The sequence below is a fragment of the Chiloscyllium plagiosum genome, unplaced genomic scaffold (assembly GCF_037043375.1).
Source record: "Chiloscyllium plagiosum isolate Xiang-an unplaced genomic scaffold, Cpla_swu_hap1 HiC_scaffold_14, whole genome shotgun sequence".
In the NCBI taxonomy this organism is placed as follows: domain Eukaryota; kingdom Metazoa; phylum Chordata; class Chondrichthyes; order Orectolobiformes; family Hemiscylliidae; genus Chiloscyllium; species Chiloscyllium plagiosum.
The window spans coordinates 66,620,496-66,639,587 of record NW_028270152.1 but is presented as its reverse complement, the minus strand read 5'-3'; the positions used below and the strand labels follow the sequence as shown (position 1 = coordinate 66,639,587).

The 19,092-nt window shown below is 42.6% G+C and overlaps 1 protein-coding gene across 2 annotated transcripts in view; it reads right to left on the bottom strand.

Annotated features, from left to right (window-relative positions):
• sumf1 (sulfatase modifying factor 1) overlaps positions 1–19,092 on the bottom strand; it is a 163,454-nt gene that overhangs the window by 54,907 nt on the left and 89,455 nt on the right. Inside the window, exons 6-7 of one of the 2 annotated variants that reach the window (XM_043708554.2) lie at positions 14,604–14,718; positions 11,236–11,349 (exon numbers count right to left, since the gene is read on the bottom strand). In XM_043708554.2, coding sequence (XP_043564489.2) covers positions 11,236–11,349; positions 14,604–14,718 — 229 coding nt within the window. The remainder of the gene's footprint in view (positions 1–11,235; positions 11,350–14,603; positions 14,719–19,092) is intronic. The other variant, XM_087994502.1, reaches the window with a different exon arrangement.

Below are 19,092 nucleotides of genomic sequence, written 5' to 3'. Positions count from 1 at the left end.
CTTCGGAGGGTTGGGATGGACTTGTTGGGCTAAATGGCCTGTTTCCACAGTGTAGGAATACTATGAAATTGAAAACAAATTCAGTGCTATGCATTTACTTTTTAGGCTAGAATTACAAAAGTGAATTCTGGTTAGAGTAAGGCAAAGAAATGCAAATTTGGATTAGAAAACCTGTATTTCAGAAGGTAGACTCAGCATTCAGATAAACATGTGGATTTTCCCATCAGTTTTGACTTTCTCCACAACAGCAGGTCATAATTCCATGACTTAAAGTTCTAATTAGTTGACCTGCATAAGATTGATATCCTTTGATAGTGACAGAAAGGTAGCTAAAATTTTAGGCCAGCTGCCAAATTTAGAGCAACCTAATCCTGGATGCTGTGAGGACTGCAAAGAGCTCATCAGCCGCTGAGGTATTCAGAGCTGGATTTATCTGTCAGTGCTCCAAATAGGTAATCCTAAAACTAGGTCAAATTCTCCAGCTGGAGTTAAACCCCGTTAGTGTTGTGTTTTCAGAAAAAAAGCTGTAAGGTCTTTATAATCTTTGAAATGTCACCCTTCCACCATTCAACCAAGTAACTGATAACACACTAAAAGGTTCCAGGTTTCATTCCAACTGTATTCACAGTTGATCAAAGCCAGGGAGCAGCGTATGGATTGAACACCTTCATCTTCAACAGCATTTGGCTCAAAAGGGAACACTTATCAATGTTGCCTGCTGCAAGGTGTACTTATACAATGTTGAGTGGGCTTGAGAGAATGTAATACCTCAAGTTGTCGGAAAGCCTACAGATACAAGCAATGTATGACCACTCAGAGTCATAGAGATGTACAGCACGGAAACAGACCCTTTGATCCAACCAGATATCCTAAATTAATCTAGTCCTATTTACCAGTATTTGGCCCATATCCTTCCAAACCCTACCTATTCATGTACCTATCAAGATGCCTTTTAAATGTTGTAATTGTACCAGCCTCCACCACTTCCTCTGGCAGCTCATTCCATACACCCACCACCTTCTGCATGGAAAGGTTTCCCCTAAGGTCCCTTTTAAATCTTTCCCCACTCACCTTAAACCAATGCCCTCTAGTTTTGGACTCCCTATCCTAGTAAAAAGACCTTGCCTATGTCCCCTATCCATGCCCCCCATTATTTTATAAACCTCTATAAGGTCAGCCCTGAGCCTCTCTTCCAGGGAAAACAGCGCTAGCCTATTCAGCCTCTCCGTACAGCTCAAACGCTCCAAACCTGGCAACATCATTGTTAAACTTGAAATGGTTCGGAAAAGATTTACAAAGTGAATGGAACATACTTGGGAAAGCTGCTGTGTGAGATCTATACTCCCAAAAACATTGTCGATCTGCAAATGTGAGCTTGGGAAAAGGAGAGAAGGGATTAATAGGGGTGCTGCATTCACTGCAGGACAACTGCTTAAGGTATAAATGTCAGAACCAGTTTAATAAGACAAAAGTATTTGAAAATAAATAGTTTGTACTGTTGTACACTTTCTTAAAGAAAATTTATTAATGCCAGGTTTGGAGCGTTTGAGCTGTACGGAGAGGCTGAATAGGCTGGCGCTGTTTTCCCTGGAAGAGAGGCTCAGGGGTGACCTTATAGAGATTTATAAAATAATGGGGGGCATGGATAGGGTACATAGGCAAAGTATTTTTACTAGGATAGGGAATCCAAAACTAGAGGGCATTGGTTTAAGGTGAGTGGGGAAAAATTTAAAAGGGACCTTAGGGGAAACCTTTCCATGCAGAAGGTGGTGGGTGTATGGAATGAGCTGCCAGAGGAAGTGGTGGAGGCTGGTACAATTACAAGAAGTGCTTGAACTGCATTGGTATTCTTAACAATATGCATGTGGAGTTTCACTGGATCCACTCAATCTCACTGACCTGGGGTTTATAAGCTATAGTGCCTATTGTCTTTAAAGCTGAAACAGGAACAAGGACACCAAGCATTTGTTCCAAAATATGTACCTAGCTCTCAAAGAAGAGCTTGAAATATTAAAAAAAATTTCATTGCAGGGCATCTACTCAACACTTTCTTTAGATGTATGAGACAGGCCTTGTATATCACAGGTATTACCTCACATTGAATTCCATTTTAAATCAAAAGTGAAGGAAGGCAAATGCTGAAATATGAAAACACAAAACAGAACAACCGAGAAATACTCAGGTCAGGCAGAAACCATCTGGTATTTCACTCAGGAAGAAGGGCAAATTGGCCACTCAGACAAATCGCTGATAAAGCTCAATGAAGACTCTGAAATAGTGTCTTGGACAAACACCAGTTTTACGTCTTGTGCAACATCTCAAACCATTTAGTTTTCCTAAGAGTTATGCTTGGGGTGGTAGCAAACTGATTGATTGGTTATTCTGACTAACCAAGAATCTGATAGTCATTGTATCATGTGACTATTAGGAGGTAGGACAGGTCATGAGTGCGGTGCTGAGCTGGAAGTTTGAAACTGGGATAAGGTGGGGGAGGGGAAATGAGGAAAGTGGTGAAATCCACATTGATGCCATGAGGTTGGAGGGTCCCAAGGTGGAAGATGAGGAGTTCTTCCTCCGTGCATCAGGTGGTAAGAAAGTAGCTCAGTGATTAGCACTACTGCCTCACAGCACCAGGAAGCTGGGTTCAATTCCTGCCTCGGGTGACTGTCTGTGTGGAGGTTGTACATTCTCCCTGTGTCTGCGTGGATTTTCTCCGGGCGCTCCGGTTTCCTCCAATCCAAAGATGTGCAGGCCAGGTGAATTGGCCATGTTAAATTGCCTGTAGTGTTAGGCGCATTAGCCAGGGGTAAATATAAGATGGGGGAATGGGTCTGGGTGGGTTGCTCTTCGGAGGATCGGTGTGGACTTGTTGGGCCGAAGGGCCTGTTTCCATACTGTTGGGTATCTAATCTAATGGCCAAAAACAAATTGGTTTGATCTTGGCTTTTTTTAACCCTCTGTTTCTGTGTAACATTCTGCTCTGGTGCCACATTTGAACAAGAATCAATAATCTGAATTATATAGTTGTAAAGCCTTCATAAAATAATGGAGAGAAATGGGCAAACTTACAAGTAAACAAGGTCCTGACTTTTAGATGCTGCGACTCAGCCAAAATGATTACTAAGTATTAGAAAACATAACTACATCTCACTGTGAAGAACACAGGAGGAAGAAAAGCATTCTGAATCAACTGTATTCAATGGTGGACTGCACTCCCTGTGGAGCATTGACAAGCTGCTACAAACCAACTGCTTCTATCGTTCCTTATCGGTGATGCATTTTTGTTTCATTTTCTTCCCAACTCAAAATCTAGATAGTTTTCCCCAACCCAAAGAAAGTATTGTTCCTAAACAATCATAATTTATTTCAGCGTGACGCCATTAGTCACTTCAAATTTGGTTTCGGAGACATGGTCTCTCCAGGCTACTGAGGCCTCATGTCATACTCTGGAATGCAAAGGAAATTTCCGTTGTTCATTGCAAACAAATTGGAATACTTACTACAAGACTGAAGACTGTCCTGAAATTGATCAAATTTAGGTAATTTAATTGATTTTCAAGATATTTGTAATTTCCTGCAGATTGTTAGTCCAGCTCATTCTACTTTCTTGACTTCATATTTTCTTAAACGAATGAAGAAAATATTTTATTATCTGCGAATCCCCAGGAAAATAGTAAAAGCACAACATCAAGCATAAATGCAAATTCAGCCACAGACAGGCACATGCAAAGCTAAAAAGGAACAGTCGGAGAAAGTGAGGACTGGAGATCAGAGCTGAAAAATGTGTTGCTGGAAAAGCGCAGCAGGTCAGGCAGCATCCATGGAGCAGGAGAATCGACGTTTCGGGCATAAGCCCTTCTTCAGGAATGAGGAGGCTGTACCAAGCAGGCTAAGATAAAAAGTAGGGAGGAGGGACTTGGGGGAGGGGCGTTGGGAATGCGACAGGTGGAAGGAGGTTAAGGTGAGGGTGATAGACCGGAGAGGGGTTGGGGGCGGAGAGTTCGGGAAGAAGATTGCAGGTCAAGAAGGCGGTGCTGAGTCTGAGGGTTGGACTGAGAAAAGGTGCGGGGACGGGAAATGAGGAAACTGGAGAAATCTGCATTCATCCCTTGTGGTTGGAGGGTTCCTAAGCGGAAGATGAGGCGCTCTTCCTCCAGGCGTCGTGTTGCCATGGTCTGGCGATGGAGGAGGCCAAGGACCTGCATGTCCTTGGCGGAGTGGGAGGGGAATTAAAGTATTCAGCCACGGGGCGGTTGGGTTGGTTGGTGTGGGTGTCCCAGAGGTGTTCTCTGAAATGTTCCGCAAGTAGGTGGCCTGTCTCCCCAATGCAGAGGAGGTCACATTTGTGGGCGGCACGGTGGCACAGTGGTTAGCACTGCTGCCTCACAGCGCCAGAGACCCGAGTTCAATTCCCGCCTCTGGCGACTCTCTGTGTGGAGTTTGCACATTCTCCCCGTGTCTGCCTGGGTTTCCTCCGGGTGCTCCGGTTTCCTCCCACAATCCAAAAATGTGCAGATTAGATGAATTGGCCATGCTAAATTGCTCGTAGTGTTAGGTGAAGAGGTAAATTTAGGGGAATGGTTCTGGATGGGTTGCGCTTCGGCGAGTCGGTGTGGACTTGTTGGGCCGAAGGGCCTGTTTCCACACTGTAATTAATCTAATCTAATCTAATCGGGTGCAGCGGATGCAGTAAATGATGTGTGTGGAGGTGCAGGTGAATTTGTGACAGATATGGAAGGATCCATTGGGGCCTGTAGAGAATGTATAGTTGAGAATCCTTATGGTCTTCTTCGTTGGTTCGTGCCATTTTGGATCCACAGCAGTAGCAAATAAGACATTATATATTAACATCTCTCAAATGATAATATTATCACTTTGCCTTCTGGAGAGACACAGTGAGTTCTCCAAACTGTTTTAATTCTGCAGTCAAAAATCCAACTCCTTTCTTTGTGCTACGGACAACTCCTAGATATACATGCTTACTTGCGGAAGTCGTATTTTTAGATTGCCTAATGTGCAAGATTCCCAGCAAGTGAAAGTTTTCAGAGATGTGAAAATTCGTGAAGAAATGAGTGTCTTTTGGGGGTCTTTCAGGGGTTTGCGAGCTGGTTTCACTGCCCTTTAGGGAGAAGTTGATTTCAGTTTAGGCTGTCTCTCGTCAGCTGTGCCATATCAATTTCATGAAACATGGCCAAACTATGTAGACAAGTGATTGCTGTGGCCATTTAAAGTCAGGGTTTTTGGATGTTTTTTTAAAATTGGTCCATAAAAGTCCAAGATATTAAATTAGATGATGGAATTTATGACCATATCAATTAGCTAAAGTAGGCCACTTGGCCCCTAATACCTGCTCCACCATTCAATAAGATTATGGATCATCTGTGTGTGATTCAAATTCCACATTCCCTCTACCCCCAATATCCTTTCATTTCCTAGTCAATGACCTCTCCTTCACTTTCTTCTGAGGCAGAGTTCCAAAGATGAACAACCCCCCAAGACAAAATATTTCTCCTTATTATCCTAAAAAAGCAATCACTGATTTTTCGACAGTACTTTCTAATTTGGAGTCACCATCTAGCAACATCCTGACATGGTCACAGAATCATACTTCACAGACAATATCCCAGTCAGTGAATTGAGTGTAGGAGTTGGGAGGTCGTGTTGCAGCTGTACAGGATATTGGTAGGGCCATATTTAGCATACTGCATTTAACGTTGGTCTCTCTGCTATAGGAAAAATATTGTTAAGCTTGGAAAGGTTCAGAAAAGATTGACAATAATATTGCCAGTGCGGGAGGATTTGAGCAAATAGGGAGAGGCTGAATAGGCTGGGGCTGTTTTCCCTGGAGCATCAGAAGCTCTAGGGTGACCTTATACAGGTTTATAAAATCATTAGGGGCATGAATAGGGTGAATACTCAAGATCTGTTTCCCAGGATAGGGGAGTCCAAATCTAGACAGCATAAGTTTAAGGTAGAGGGAAAAAATATAAAAGGGACCTGAGGGGTAACTTCTTAAAGCAGAGAGTGGTGTGTGTATGGAATGAACTGCCAGAGGAAGTGGTGGAGGCTGGTGAAATTACGACATTTAAAAGGCATCTGGATGGGTATATGAATAGGAAGGATTTAGAAGGATATGGGCCACATGCTGCCAAATGGGACCAGTTCAGTTTAGGATAACTGGTCGGCATGGCTGAGTTGGACTGAAGGGTCTGTTTCTGTGCTGTACAACTGTATGGCTCTATGACTATGACCTCTACAGTGTCTCTGGTCCTGTCACACAGACAGGTTACACTCGCCAAAGTGGCGTTATGGTTATATACCGTCATGAATTGCCCTGGGAATCTTTATGGGCTCTGGACCCCATGAAGTCTCACAGCATCAGGTCAACTATGAGCATGGAGAGCTCCTGCTAATTTTCACCTACTGTTCACTTCTGCCTCAGCTGAAGAGTCAGTTCTCCTCCATGTTCCAGACTAACACTTGAAGGAACCACTGAGAGTTTGAGAACAGGGTGTACTCTGGGAGCAGGACTTCAATATCTGCAATCAAGAGTGGTTTTGGTTACCATGTTTGACACAGCTGGCCACTGACCCCTCATCCCATTTACCAAAGAGCTGTCTGTTAAGACACAAAAATGCATAATCAAATCCAAAGGATGTTACTAAATGCTGCATAATATTTGTTATTTTTCTTTCTTTCAAAACTGCAGTTATACAGCCCGTTCATTGAAGACACTCGAGTTAGAATATGCCCTGACAAGAACACAAAGGGTTAACTTTGTTTCTTACTCTGGCTCTCTCTTCCACTTTCTGCATTGATGCTGGATAATCCCACCCTGGATGAGGGCAGCACAGTGGTTAACACTGCTGCGTCACAGTGCCAGAGGTCCCGGGTTCAATTTGACCCTTGGGCAACAGTCTGTATTGAGTCTGCACATTGTCTGCGTGGGTTTCCTCTGGGTGCTCCCATTTCTTCCCACAGTCCAAAAATGTGAAGGTAGGTAGATTGACCATACTTAATTGCTTTAGTATCCAGAGATGTGTAAGTTACGTGCATTAAGGGGAGGTCGTGCCTGACAAACCTGTTGGAGTTCTTTGAAGAGGTGACAGGTAGGTTAGACTGGGGAAACCCAGTGGATGTGGTCTACCTAGACTTCCAAAAGGCCTTTGATAAGGTGCCACACGGGAGGCTGCTGAGCAAGGTGAGGGCCCATGGTGTTCGAGGTGAGCTACTGGTATGGATTGAGGATTGGCTGTCTGACAGAAGGCAGAGAGTTGGGATAAAAGGTTCTTTTTCGGAATGGCAACCGGTGACAAGCGGTGTCCCGCAGGGTTCAGTGTTGGGGCCGCAGTGTTGTTCACATTATATATTAATGATCTGGATGAAGGGACTGGGGGCATTCTAGCGAAGTTTGCCGATGATACAATGTTAGCTGGACAGGCAGGTCGTACTGAGGAAGTCGGGAGGCTGCAGAAGGATCTAGACAGTTTGGAAGAGTGGTCCAGGAAATGGCTGATGGAATTCAATGTGAGCAAATGCGAGGTCTTGCACTTTGGAAAAAAGAATACAAGCATGAACTACTTTCTAAACGGTGAGAAAATTCGTAAAGCCAAAGTACAGAGGGATCTGGGAGTACTAGTTGAGGATTCTCTAAAGGTAAACATGCAGGTTGAGTCCGTGATTAAAAAAGTGAATGCAATGTTGTCAATTATCTCAAGAGGGTTGAAATATAAAAGCACCATTGTGCTACTGAGACTTTATAAAGCTCTGGTTAGGCCCCATTTGGAGTACTGTGTCTAGTTTTGGTCCCCACACCTCCAGAAGGACATACTGGCACTGGAGCGTGTCCAGCGGAGATTCACACGGATGATCCCTGGAATGGTAGGTCTAACATATGAGGAACGGCTGAGGACCCTGGGATTGTATTCATTGGAGTTTAGAAGATTAAGGGGAGATCTAATAGAAACTTACAAGATAACACATGGCTTGGAGAGGGTGGACGCTAGGAAACTGTTTCAGTTAGGCGAGGAGACTAGGACCCATGGACACAGCCTTAGAATTAGAGGGGGTAAATTCAGAACAGAAATGCGGAGACATTTCTTCAGCCAGAGAGTGGTGGGCCTGTGGAATTCATTGCCACAGAGTGCAGTGGAGGCTGGGATGCTAAATGTCTTCAAGGCAGAAATTGATAAATTCTTGATGTCACAAGGAATTAAGGGCTGCGGGGAGAATGCGGGTAAGTGGAGTTGAAATGCCCATCAGCCATGATTGAATGGCAGATGGACTCGATGAGCCAAATGGCCTTACTTCCGCTCCTATGTCTTATGGTCTTATTAGCCATGGGAAATATAGGGTCGAGGGGTGGGATGCTCTTTGGAGGGTTGTTGTGGACTCAATGGACCGAATGGCCTGCTTCCACAATCTAGCAATTCTATAATCAGAAGTTTAATTTAGACAAATGCAAGGTGGTGCATTTTGGGAAAGCAAGTCTGAGCAGGACTTATACACTTAATGGTAAGGTCCTAGGGAGTGTTGCTGAACAAAGAGATCTTGGAGTGCAGGTTTTCATAGCTCCTTGAAAGTGGAGTCGCAGGTAGATGGGATAGTGAAGAAGGCGTTTGGTATGCTTTTCTTTATAGGTCAGAGTACTGAGTACAGGATTTGGGAGGTCATGTTGCAACTGTACAGGACATTGGTTAGGCCACTGTTGGAATATTGCGTGCAATTCTGGTCTCCGTCCTATCGGAATTTTGTTGTGAAACTTGAAAGGGTTCAGAAAAGCTTTACAAGGATGTTACCAGGGTTGGAGGGTTTGAGCTATAGGGAGCAGCCGAATAGGCTGGGGCTGTTTTTCCTGGAGCATCAGAGGCTGAGGGGCGACCTTATTGAGGTTTATAAAATTATGAGGGGCATGGATAGGGTAAGTAGACAAGGTATTTTCTGTGGGGCGGGGGAGTCCAGAACTAGACAGCATAAGTTTAGGGTGAGAGGAGAAAGATATAAAAGAGACTTAAGAGGCAACTTTGCACACAGAGGATAGTGCTTGTGTGAAATGAGCTGCCAGAGGAAGTGATGGAGGCTAGTACAATTGCACCATTTAAAAGGCATCTGAATGGGCATATGAATAGGAATGGTTCGGAGGGACATGGGCTGGCTGCTGGAAGGTGGGACAAGATTGGGTTGGGATATCTGGTTGGCATGGACAAGTTAGACCGAAGGGTTTGTTTCAGTGCTGTACATCTCTATGACTCTATCTTACCTAGGTGATCAGGAATTCCACTTTGCAAATTGCAAAGAACAGCGTGGTGAGGCATCGCCCACCCCCTTGGTCTTTTTCAATGCTGAGAGTATATAAAATGCATGAACAACATCCACCTGGTCCCAGCAGACAGCAACTGTGGAGCTGGTTACATCACACTTTGTTGTGCAAATATAACACATTGGATAGATTTGCAAAGGAATTGTTTGAGGCTTTATGTGTCTGGTGAGATTATTCAACCTGCACTGCCACAGTCTGAAATGTTTCTTCATAAAGCTTTCAAATAGGTAACACTTGTAAATAAAACTGCCACTGCATTAAAGTAGTGACTTACTAAACTAATGCCACTTATTCCAAACGCCTTCTCAAATTTGTGTTCCAGAAATGCTTTAAATTGTGCTTTTATATCACCCACGCTACCACAGAATTGTTCCTGTTAGGTTCTCCTAGATATAACAATGCATTAGACAAAAGAGTCTCAAATAAAATCAAAATGCAATAAAATTATTGCTGTGGTTTTCATTTCAAAGTAAGGCCAAATCCGCTAAGCATGTATTTCAATGTTTTGACGCAACATAAAAGAAAATCTGTCTTCATGACTCAGTGATAAGTGTGGTATAGAACCTGTAGTACAATGAGAATGCGTATGTTAATGACATGATAATGTGCAGGATGCAGCAACACTGACATCAGTAGTCACATGCTAATGAGATTCTAAAAAGAGATTGGAATAACCTGTACAAGAACTGCAGGGCAGAGATCAGCATTGTCTGCAATAATGTGTGAATGAAATCTTGCTGAAATTCTAAGAGCTGCACTCACTCTTAGATAAGGCAGAGATCTAGATGCAGCAGACTAGGATGGGAGACATTAAATTCTCAGGAATCAGTCTTTCAGGTGCGTAGGACAAAATCCAGAATCCCAAACCTCATGACAACCTAACACATGAGGACCGATCAAGTAAGAGTGGTGTCAGTGAAAACATGAAAGAACAAACAAGCTAAGCAAACTAAAGGGGTGGCAAGGTGGCTCAGTGGTTAGCACTGGTGCCTCATAGCACCAGGGACCCGGGTTTGATTCCATCCCCATGCGACTGTGGAGTTTGCTCGTTCTCCCAAGTGTCTATGTGGATTTCCTCTCACAGTCCAAAGATGTGTAGGTTAGATGGATTGGCCCATACTAACTTATCCATAGTGTACAGGGATGTGCAGGCTAAATGAAATAGTCATGGGAAAAGCAGGAATGGGATGACCTTCGAAGGGTTGATGTGAACTTGAAGGGCTGAATGGTCTGCTTCCACACTGCTGGGATTCTATGTTTTTTTGCTTCACATGGTCCACATTGAGTTGGGCAATTCCATTTGCACTAAGAGGGGCACAATGATTGTTCTTGGTGCCCTGGATTCTTGACTGACCTCTACTGGAAGATAATGCAGCAAACCCAATCAGGCTAATTAAAGTCTCAATTTTGGTTTCCAAGCCATAAACCATAGGCAGGCGAGTTATATCATTCGGCCATAAAATCATAGCCTCCTCTGAAAAAAACAGCAAAAAACCTTTTTGTACAGTTTCAATAAACCAATGGAAAGACATTTTGGTTTCAAATTAAGGAAAGTTAAAAAAAAAAGGCTCACACGCAAATCTTCAATTCTAGCAGCATCAGATACTTATTTACAAATCACATCCCATCAAGGCCTATCACAAGTTGTATATCCCCACAATTGTTAGTTGTGGTCATGTCCAGATTCCAATTTCTCCAGTGTCTACAGCACTGAGAGGGAAAGCCACACAGATTGAAAAGTTGTGAGCTCAGTTTCTGTTCCGATGGCCAACGGTCAAAAAACCACAGGAGATAGGCGACAATTTTGTGACATGTAGCCACTTAACAGCAGCATAAGCTCAGAGAACCAACCGTGTGATGCACATAAGACATGGGCCATCCCTTCACAGTCACAGCCGAGTGACTGAGATACTTACAGGATTGTCTAGGTCATCAGTTGTGTGGTGTATATCCCACCAATCAGACGTCCATTCCCAGGCGTTCCCAACCATATTGAAGAGACCGTAACCATTGGAAGGAAAGGCCGTGACCTGTGAAATTTGGAGGCGAGGGGGAACATATGGTTAAATGTAGTTGGAGGCCTCAGCAACAATATGGTATGTTCTCCTCTAATACTAATTCAGTGCAACACAAAACATCTCACAGCCCTATGCAAATATTTATCAGAATACATTAACACTGCTGAACTAAAAATAAGTATAAATAAACACGACATTTCAATGTATCAGGAGCCACAGTGCAGCTCCAACACCTCACATTTATTCCTCTCATTGTCAAAAATACCTCAAGTCTTCAATTACAAAACCCCTAAATATTTCCATAAATATGAAAAGTGAATAAATGTTAAAAATGGTAATATGACAAAATCCTGAATAGCTGACCTACTTCTGCATTTTCTTCTCAGCCCTGACCAAAGCCACACACTGATTCAGTTGATGCTCTGTAGACAAATTTGCTTCATAAACTTGGAATGACCATCCTCCTCTGTCAGAAAATGCCTTATTTCCACACTGTACTTTTTAAACAGCAAGAAAGGACTGAGCTTGAAAACTGGATACATAATTTTCTTAACAGAAGTCAGAGATTGGAGGTGGAGGGTTCTTTTTTGGACTGGAAGCCTGTGAATAGCTGTGTTCCATGGGGATCGGTGCTCGGTCCTCTTTTGTCTGTCATTTACATAAATGATTTAGATGAGAATATAGAAGGGATGGTAAGTAAGTTTGCAATGATACAAAATTGGTGGACAGTAAAGAAGCTTATCTAAGATTACAAAGAGATCTTAATCGATTGGCTCAATGGGCTGAGGAGTGACAAATGCAGTTTAAATTGGTAAATGTGAGGTACTGCATTTTGGTAAAACAAAAAAGGGCAGAACTTATACAATTAAAAGTAGGGCTCTGAGTAGTGTCACGTATGGACAGGGTGGTTAAGAAGGCCTTCATTGCTCAGATCTTTGAGTATAGGAGTTGGGAGGTCATGTTGACGTTGTACAGGACGTTGGTGAGGCCTGTTCTGGAGTACTTTGTCCAGTTCTGGTCACCCTATTACAAGAAGGATATTATTAAGCTGGAGAGGATTCAGAAGAGATTTACTCAGACATTGTTAGGAAAGGAGGGCTTGACTTATAAAGGAGTGGAAGGATGGGCTGGGACCTTTTCCACTGGAATGTAGGAGGTTGAGGGGTGACTTTATAGAGGTTTATAAAATCATGAGGGTTACAGATAAGGTGAATGTCAGGTGTTTTTACAATGGTTGGGGGATATCAAGACAAGCGACATTTTTAAGGTGAGAGGAGAAAGAGTTAAAAAAGATATGGGGGCAATTTTTTTTTTTTACAAAGTGGCTCGAGTGTGGAATGAACTTCCAGAGGAGATGGGGGATGCAGGTACAATTGCAATGTTGAAAAAACATTTGGATAAGCATATGAATAAAAAGGTTTAGAGGGATATGGGCCAAGCACAGGCAGGATGGCCTAGTTTAGTTTTGGACAGTAGTCAACATGGACTGGTTGGACTGAAAGGTTTGTTTCCATGATATATGACTCTGTGACTGCGAAACTGCTACATGAGAAACCATATTCAATTGCACTCTGACTTAAACATAAGAGAATCTGCACCTTGGATCCCCCATGAATAATGTTTTTAATAATTGTTATTTGGTAAATATCTTTCCTTGAGCACTCCCACTGCCAAAGACTTGCTAACTTACATCAGGGCTTTTTATCCCCCTCTGTTGCATTTGGATGTAAACAGACACTTCAACAGAAATCATGGAGGAAAACCTGACAGGGAGAATTACATGCCTGCAACAGAATCTTCAAGACCTTCCGATCAGCAATGTAAACGAATGGAAAATACTGTAGGATTCACTATGGGTCTGTACACTTCCCAGATGACATTCCTCTAGATTCCTGGATGAAATGCATATTTATCATCAAGCAGAAATGATAAATATCTCACATGCTACATTGCCCAACTCTTTGGTATTCCCGCACAGGCATGGACAGAATTAGCAAGCTGACTATAACATATCATTATAGTGCCTTGATTGTAAGGGGTACCCAAGCAATCAGAAAATTTTGTAATCAGGCCACTCAAGACTTTCTGAAATTGCATGTCATATAACTTTCCTTCAACAACTGAAATTTGCAATGTTTAAATTACGAATTCAAATGTATGGGGAACAGTATATATTTCAAAAGTAATGTAATTAAATTTATTCATTCAATTCTCTTTTGTGTTTTTTAATGTCTGCACGAGAATGAAATTGAGACCATTCTGATTCGAACCTTGTAGTTTGATTATGTCTTCTGCAGACTTTTTTAGTCAGTGTATTCGGCTCATGAAAGAGAGATAGAGAGAGAGATCAGAGGCAATTTCCATATGCTATTGAAAAAAAAGTGCTGGTTAAATATTTAAGACAAGCAAAACCTGTGACAGAAACAGATTGAGAGACAGGACGAGGCAAACACCACTGAAGAATATCAGGTTGATGGTAGGGGAGTATGGTGTCATAGAGTCATGGAATTGTGTTCCCCAGAGAGCAGGGGCAGCAAAGAGGCTGAGTACTTTTGAGGCAGAGGTAGATAGTTTCTTCATTGATAATAGAGTCAAAGTTTATCAGGGGCTAGGCAGAAAGGTGGGTGCGGCTAAAGTCCATGTAGGCTCCAAGGCCTGGGCCCTATCTTGCCATTCACCATCCACCATTATAGGGTTGGGTTATGGAGGACAGAGGGAAGAATGACTGTGGAAGAAGGTGGCATGTTAGGGCACAAGGCCTGGCTAGATAGTTTGAAGGGAAAGAGATAATGGGAGTAGAAGATAGTAGGAAGGTGAAGTGATAACGGGGCACAAGGGGAATGAGTAGCAGGTGAGAACATTATGTGTTTGAGAAAGGTGGATGCTGACAAAAGCTGCTGCTGTAGGACTCATTATCCCCACAATGACCACCCAGGACGCAGTTGCTGAGCCTCTTTTTTTTATAAACAGCTTGCCACCCACCACATCATCTGGAAAAAGAAACCAAGAAGCAAATGATTACACAGGAAGGAGCAAAATCAGTTCATGAAAGAGAAAGAAAGCTGATGAAACAAAACAGAGGAACAGAGAAACAGCACTGTAAACAAAGCAAAAGTAGGAAAAAATATAGATTGTCACCTTTGTGTTGCATTTATTAATGGTTTTGATACAGCAAGCATTTCCTATTAGACAGCACATGCCTTCACTCACTTGGAGTAATTCCACTTGGAGATGGATTAATTTGCAACAAACTGACTGGCACTTACAGGGGCAGTCTTGGAAAAACCATCATCTGCTGTGTTGTGGTGTGGGAAGTCTCCCTGCCAGATGTTCATGTAGTGCTCACCCTTCGGTAGTAACTTGCTCCCCCATGGAAAGAGTCTGTGAGGGTGTGAAAATTGATATAATTGTTGAGTATGTGTATCTTCTGAGCTCACGGCCAGCAATCCAATTAAGCAGCATCCCTTAGTCAGCATTAATCATTTTCCCTCTGTATCACCATCACGTGTTTTAACATCTATTACATTGGTTGCACATCACCTTAATAGAAACAGACAATGACACACAACCAGTGGCAACCTAAAATTAAAAACTCACCAGGTTCACTTAGACAGTTACCAGGCAGATTGTTAGGCAAGAGAGTTCCACCAGACTATGACACCAATGCTTTGACCCAGTGGCAAGAGAACAGTTCTTGTGCAATATAAAAAAATTTGCTTTCAACTTCAGGCTTTGTGCCTTCATGATAACAGGCTCCTTTTAAGTAGGCAGTGAACACTAATAACTTGAGCTGCAAAAGGTTGTCTCATACCTATGTTAAAAGCAAGGCCGAGTATAGTTTTCTATTCTCCCTGATATTTTCCCAGGACAGGTGAATGGTGAAACTACTCTTATCTACCCAATCTTCCTTCCATTTATAATTGTCATATTTTAGAATCCAACCTTTGTGCAGTTTTAGGGGAGGCGATGCCTAGTGGCATTGTAGCTGAACTGTTAATCCAGAGACCTGAGTAATGGTCTGGGGGGTGGGGGGAGCAGGTCTGAATCCTGTCATGGCAGATGGTGGAATCTGAATATAATAGAAATCTGAAATTAAGAGTCCAATAACGACTGCGAATTCATAAAAACAGAAGTTGCTGGAAAAGCTCAGCAGGTCTGGCAGCATCTGTGAAGAGAAATCAGAGTTAACGTTTCGGGTCTGGTGAATCTATTGTTGATTGTCAGGAAAAAAACCCATCTGGTTCATTTAGGGAAGGAAACTGCCATCACTACCTGGCCTGGCCTACACGTGATTCCAGTCCCACAGCAATGTGGTTGACTCTAGGCATTTGAGGATGGGCAATAAATGCTGCCCTAGCTGCCAATGTCCACATCCCATGAATGAATTAAAAAAAAATCAGACTTGCTCTATGTCTCTTTAATGTTAGCACTACCTGCACTAAGATAGTATTTTAGCTTCAGTTTACTTTGGTTTTTCAAAGCCATACAAAATACAAAGACATTGGAATAAGTATGAATGTCCTGTTCTTTCTCCCTGAGGCAAGCACATCGAGTCTCTATCATGCATTCTCAAATTGACAAAGGAAGAACATAACTGAGGTTACTGTGGTGTATTGGACAAATGGACTGATGAACACCAGATGTTAGCCAGTTCCTTGTGTGCGCATTTGCAATTAATTCAGCTACGTCACAGGCATAAACAATACAACTCTTTAGTACAATCTTCTGGAATCAGTTTCTTAAGTCTAATCATTTCCTCAGCCCCACTTAGGTTTGCTACATGCATATGTTATCCACCAATCTAGTGCACTCACTGCTTCCCCGATCCTTGCAAATGAAACCTTACACTTGTGTATCATTGCATGACACAAAAATAATGGCATCAATTTTTTTGTTTTACTTATTCATGGAATATGGGCGTTGCTGGCTGAGCTGCCATTTAGTGACCACCCTACTTCCCTTGAGTAGATGGTGGTGAGCCCCTCTTGAACCACTACAATCCATAAACGCAGAATTTTATAGGGGGATGGTTGTTGATTTCCAGGATTTTGGCCCAGCGATACTGAAGGAACAGTGATATATTGCCAAGTCATGATGACGAGTGGCTTGGAGGGGATCTTGCAGAGGGTGGTATTTTCATATATCTGCTGCTCTTGTCCTTCTAGATGTTATGGATTTGGAATGTGTCATCTGAGGAAGCGTGATGAGCTTATGCAGAATATGGTACACATTGCTGCTAGTGAGCATCAGTGGTACAGGGAGAGAGTACAACTATTGTCTATCAAGTGGGCTGTTTTGACCTGGATAGTGTCAAGCTTCTTGAATGTTATGATGTGTTACGATCGAGCCCTCCACTATCACCTGATGAAGGAGCATCGCTCCGAAAGCTAGTGTGCTTCCAATTAAACCTGTTGGACTATGACCTGGTGTTGTGTGATTTTTAACTTCTTGAATGTTGATTACTCCGATACATTCAACATTTTCACCCTTCCTAAACTTGAGCAGGTTTTTTTGCCAAAATCCAATGCTGATAATCTAATAACAATGAACAGTCATGGTAGAAGAATTTTATGAAAGTGAAAGATGAAGAGATTACTTTGTTCCAGTTTGCTCATATCACAGGTGATTCTTTTTTTTTTAATACTCAACACAAAGCAAAGGGAAACAGTGATCCTTCGACCATACCTCCAGAATGGTAACAATTAATAAATGTTGCTTCCAATTTCAACTTTTTATGACTTTCACGTGGTCTGTCTCCTCACATTGCTTCCTTGATCTCTGCCTTCCTGTCTGTGGACAGGCTGTCTACTGATATTCCTTACTAACATACTGACACCCATAACTACCTTGACCATGCTTCCTTACACCCAGTTTTTTGCAAGGGCATCAGCCATTTTCCCAGTTTCTGTCTCCGTCATATCTATTCTGATAATGCAACCTTCCACAATGGTGCTTTCAACATGACTTCCTTTACTCTCAACTGAGGACTCCCCCTCCCTCCAAAACACTCTGTGATTATAGGGACCTTTATGTCTGACTGATTTCCCAGGGATGCTCTCACACCACTCCCCCATACGAGAATGTTGATAGTGTTTCCCCTGTCCTCACTTTCCATCCCACCACCCTCTGTATTCAACAGCTCATCCCCGGTTATTTCCATCACTTCCAGCATAATGTAAGAACCAAATACATCTTCTCTTCCCTAATCAGTATTCTGAAGGGACCTCTCCCTCCACAACACCCTGATTAGCTCCTCAATGCCCCTTTCCATGCAATGGCAGCAGGTGTTACGCACTTTACCGCCTGTCTTCCTATATAGCTCTATCCATAACCCTAGGATTCTCCAAAAACAAATTGCAGAAAAATAAGATACTTTTGAAGTCATAATCATTACTATAATGCAGGAAATATAGTAGCCAACTTGTGCAAAGCAAGAACCCACAAAACATATGATGAGCAGATAATGTATTTCATGGATGTTAGCTGAAGAAATAATATTGGTCAGGGCACCAAGAATGGAACATGTCTCTTGGTGAATGTTACTCAAGGAATGAAATGATTGGTATCCTACAAAGCAGAGGCTACATTGCATGCGGTCACTTATTTGTGTAGAAAATAATATAAGTGTTTGTAACAATGTCTGGCATATCACTGTTATGTTGACCTCAAGTGAAATTTACCTCTGTGGGAAGTATCCTTTCTTTGTTAAGTAATATTTGAGTGATGTTCCTTTTAGTCGCTTTGTTACAGTAACATTTCTAAAGAATGTAATTTTGTCCCCTGGTTTGCGTCAGCTCTACGGGGATTTCTTTCATTTAAAAGATGTCGGCTTCTAAGGAAAGTGTAACAGGAGCAAATCATGCATGTTTAGCACACAATTAAGAGAGTTACAATGATAGGACACAGACCTGAATTGTTAACTTTGTTTTTCTCTCCACACATGCTGCCAGTCCTGCTGAGTATTTCTGGTATCTTCTATTTTGACAATAGAGTTTACATGTTTAAACCCATGTTAGGCCATAGATGGAACACAATTAGCATCTGGGTGATCATAAGCTATAGCTGAAAATGTGTTGCTGTAAAAGCGCAGCAGGTCAGGCAGCATCCAAGGAGCAGGAGAATCGACGTTTCAGGCATGAGCCCTTGTTCAGGATCTCCAACATCTGCAGTCCTCACTTTCTCCCTGATCATAAGCTATAACCAGTATCACCTCCCACACTTCATGCGCAAGGCAAGTGAAGCAGAGCTCAGACACTATCCTTCACAGTGTCATGTATAAAACAACAAGAATCATAGATTCCCTACAGTGTGGAAGCAGGCCATTCAGCCCATTGAGTCCAAACTGACCCCCAAAATAGCATCCCACCCAGACCCATCCGTTCCCTGCAACCCTACATTTCGCATGGCTAACCCTCCTAACCTATACATCCCCTGGACACTATAAGGGCAATTTAGCAGGGGCCAATCCTCTTAATCTGCACATCTTTGGACTGTGGGAGGAAACTAGAGCATCCAGAGGAAACTCACATGGACACAGGAAGAATGTTCAAACTCCATACGACAGTCACTTGAGGGTACAATCAAACCTAAGTCCATGATGCTGTGAGGCAGCAGGGCTAACCACTGAGCCACTGTGCCACAAGAGATGTGGTTTTACCCAGTCTTAGATTTGCATTACAAAGCAGAGTGATAACAGTTCACTGTCCGGTATCCTGTTTGATTTTAGAAAAGATAGGCACAGTTAAAAGTTCATTT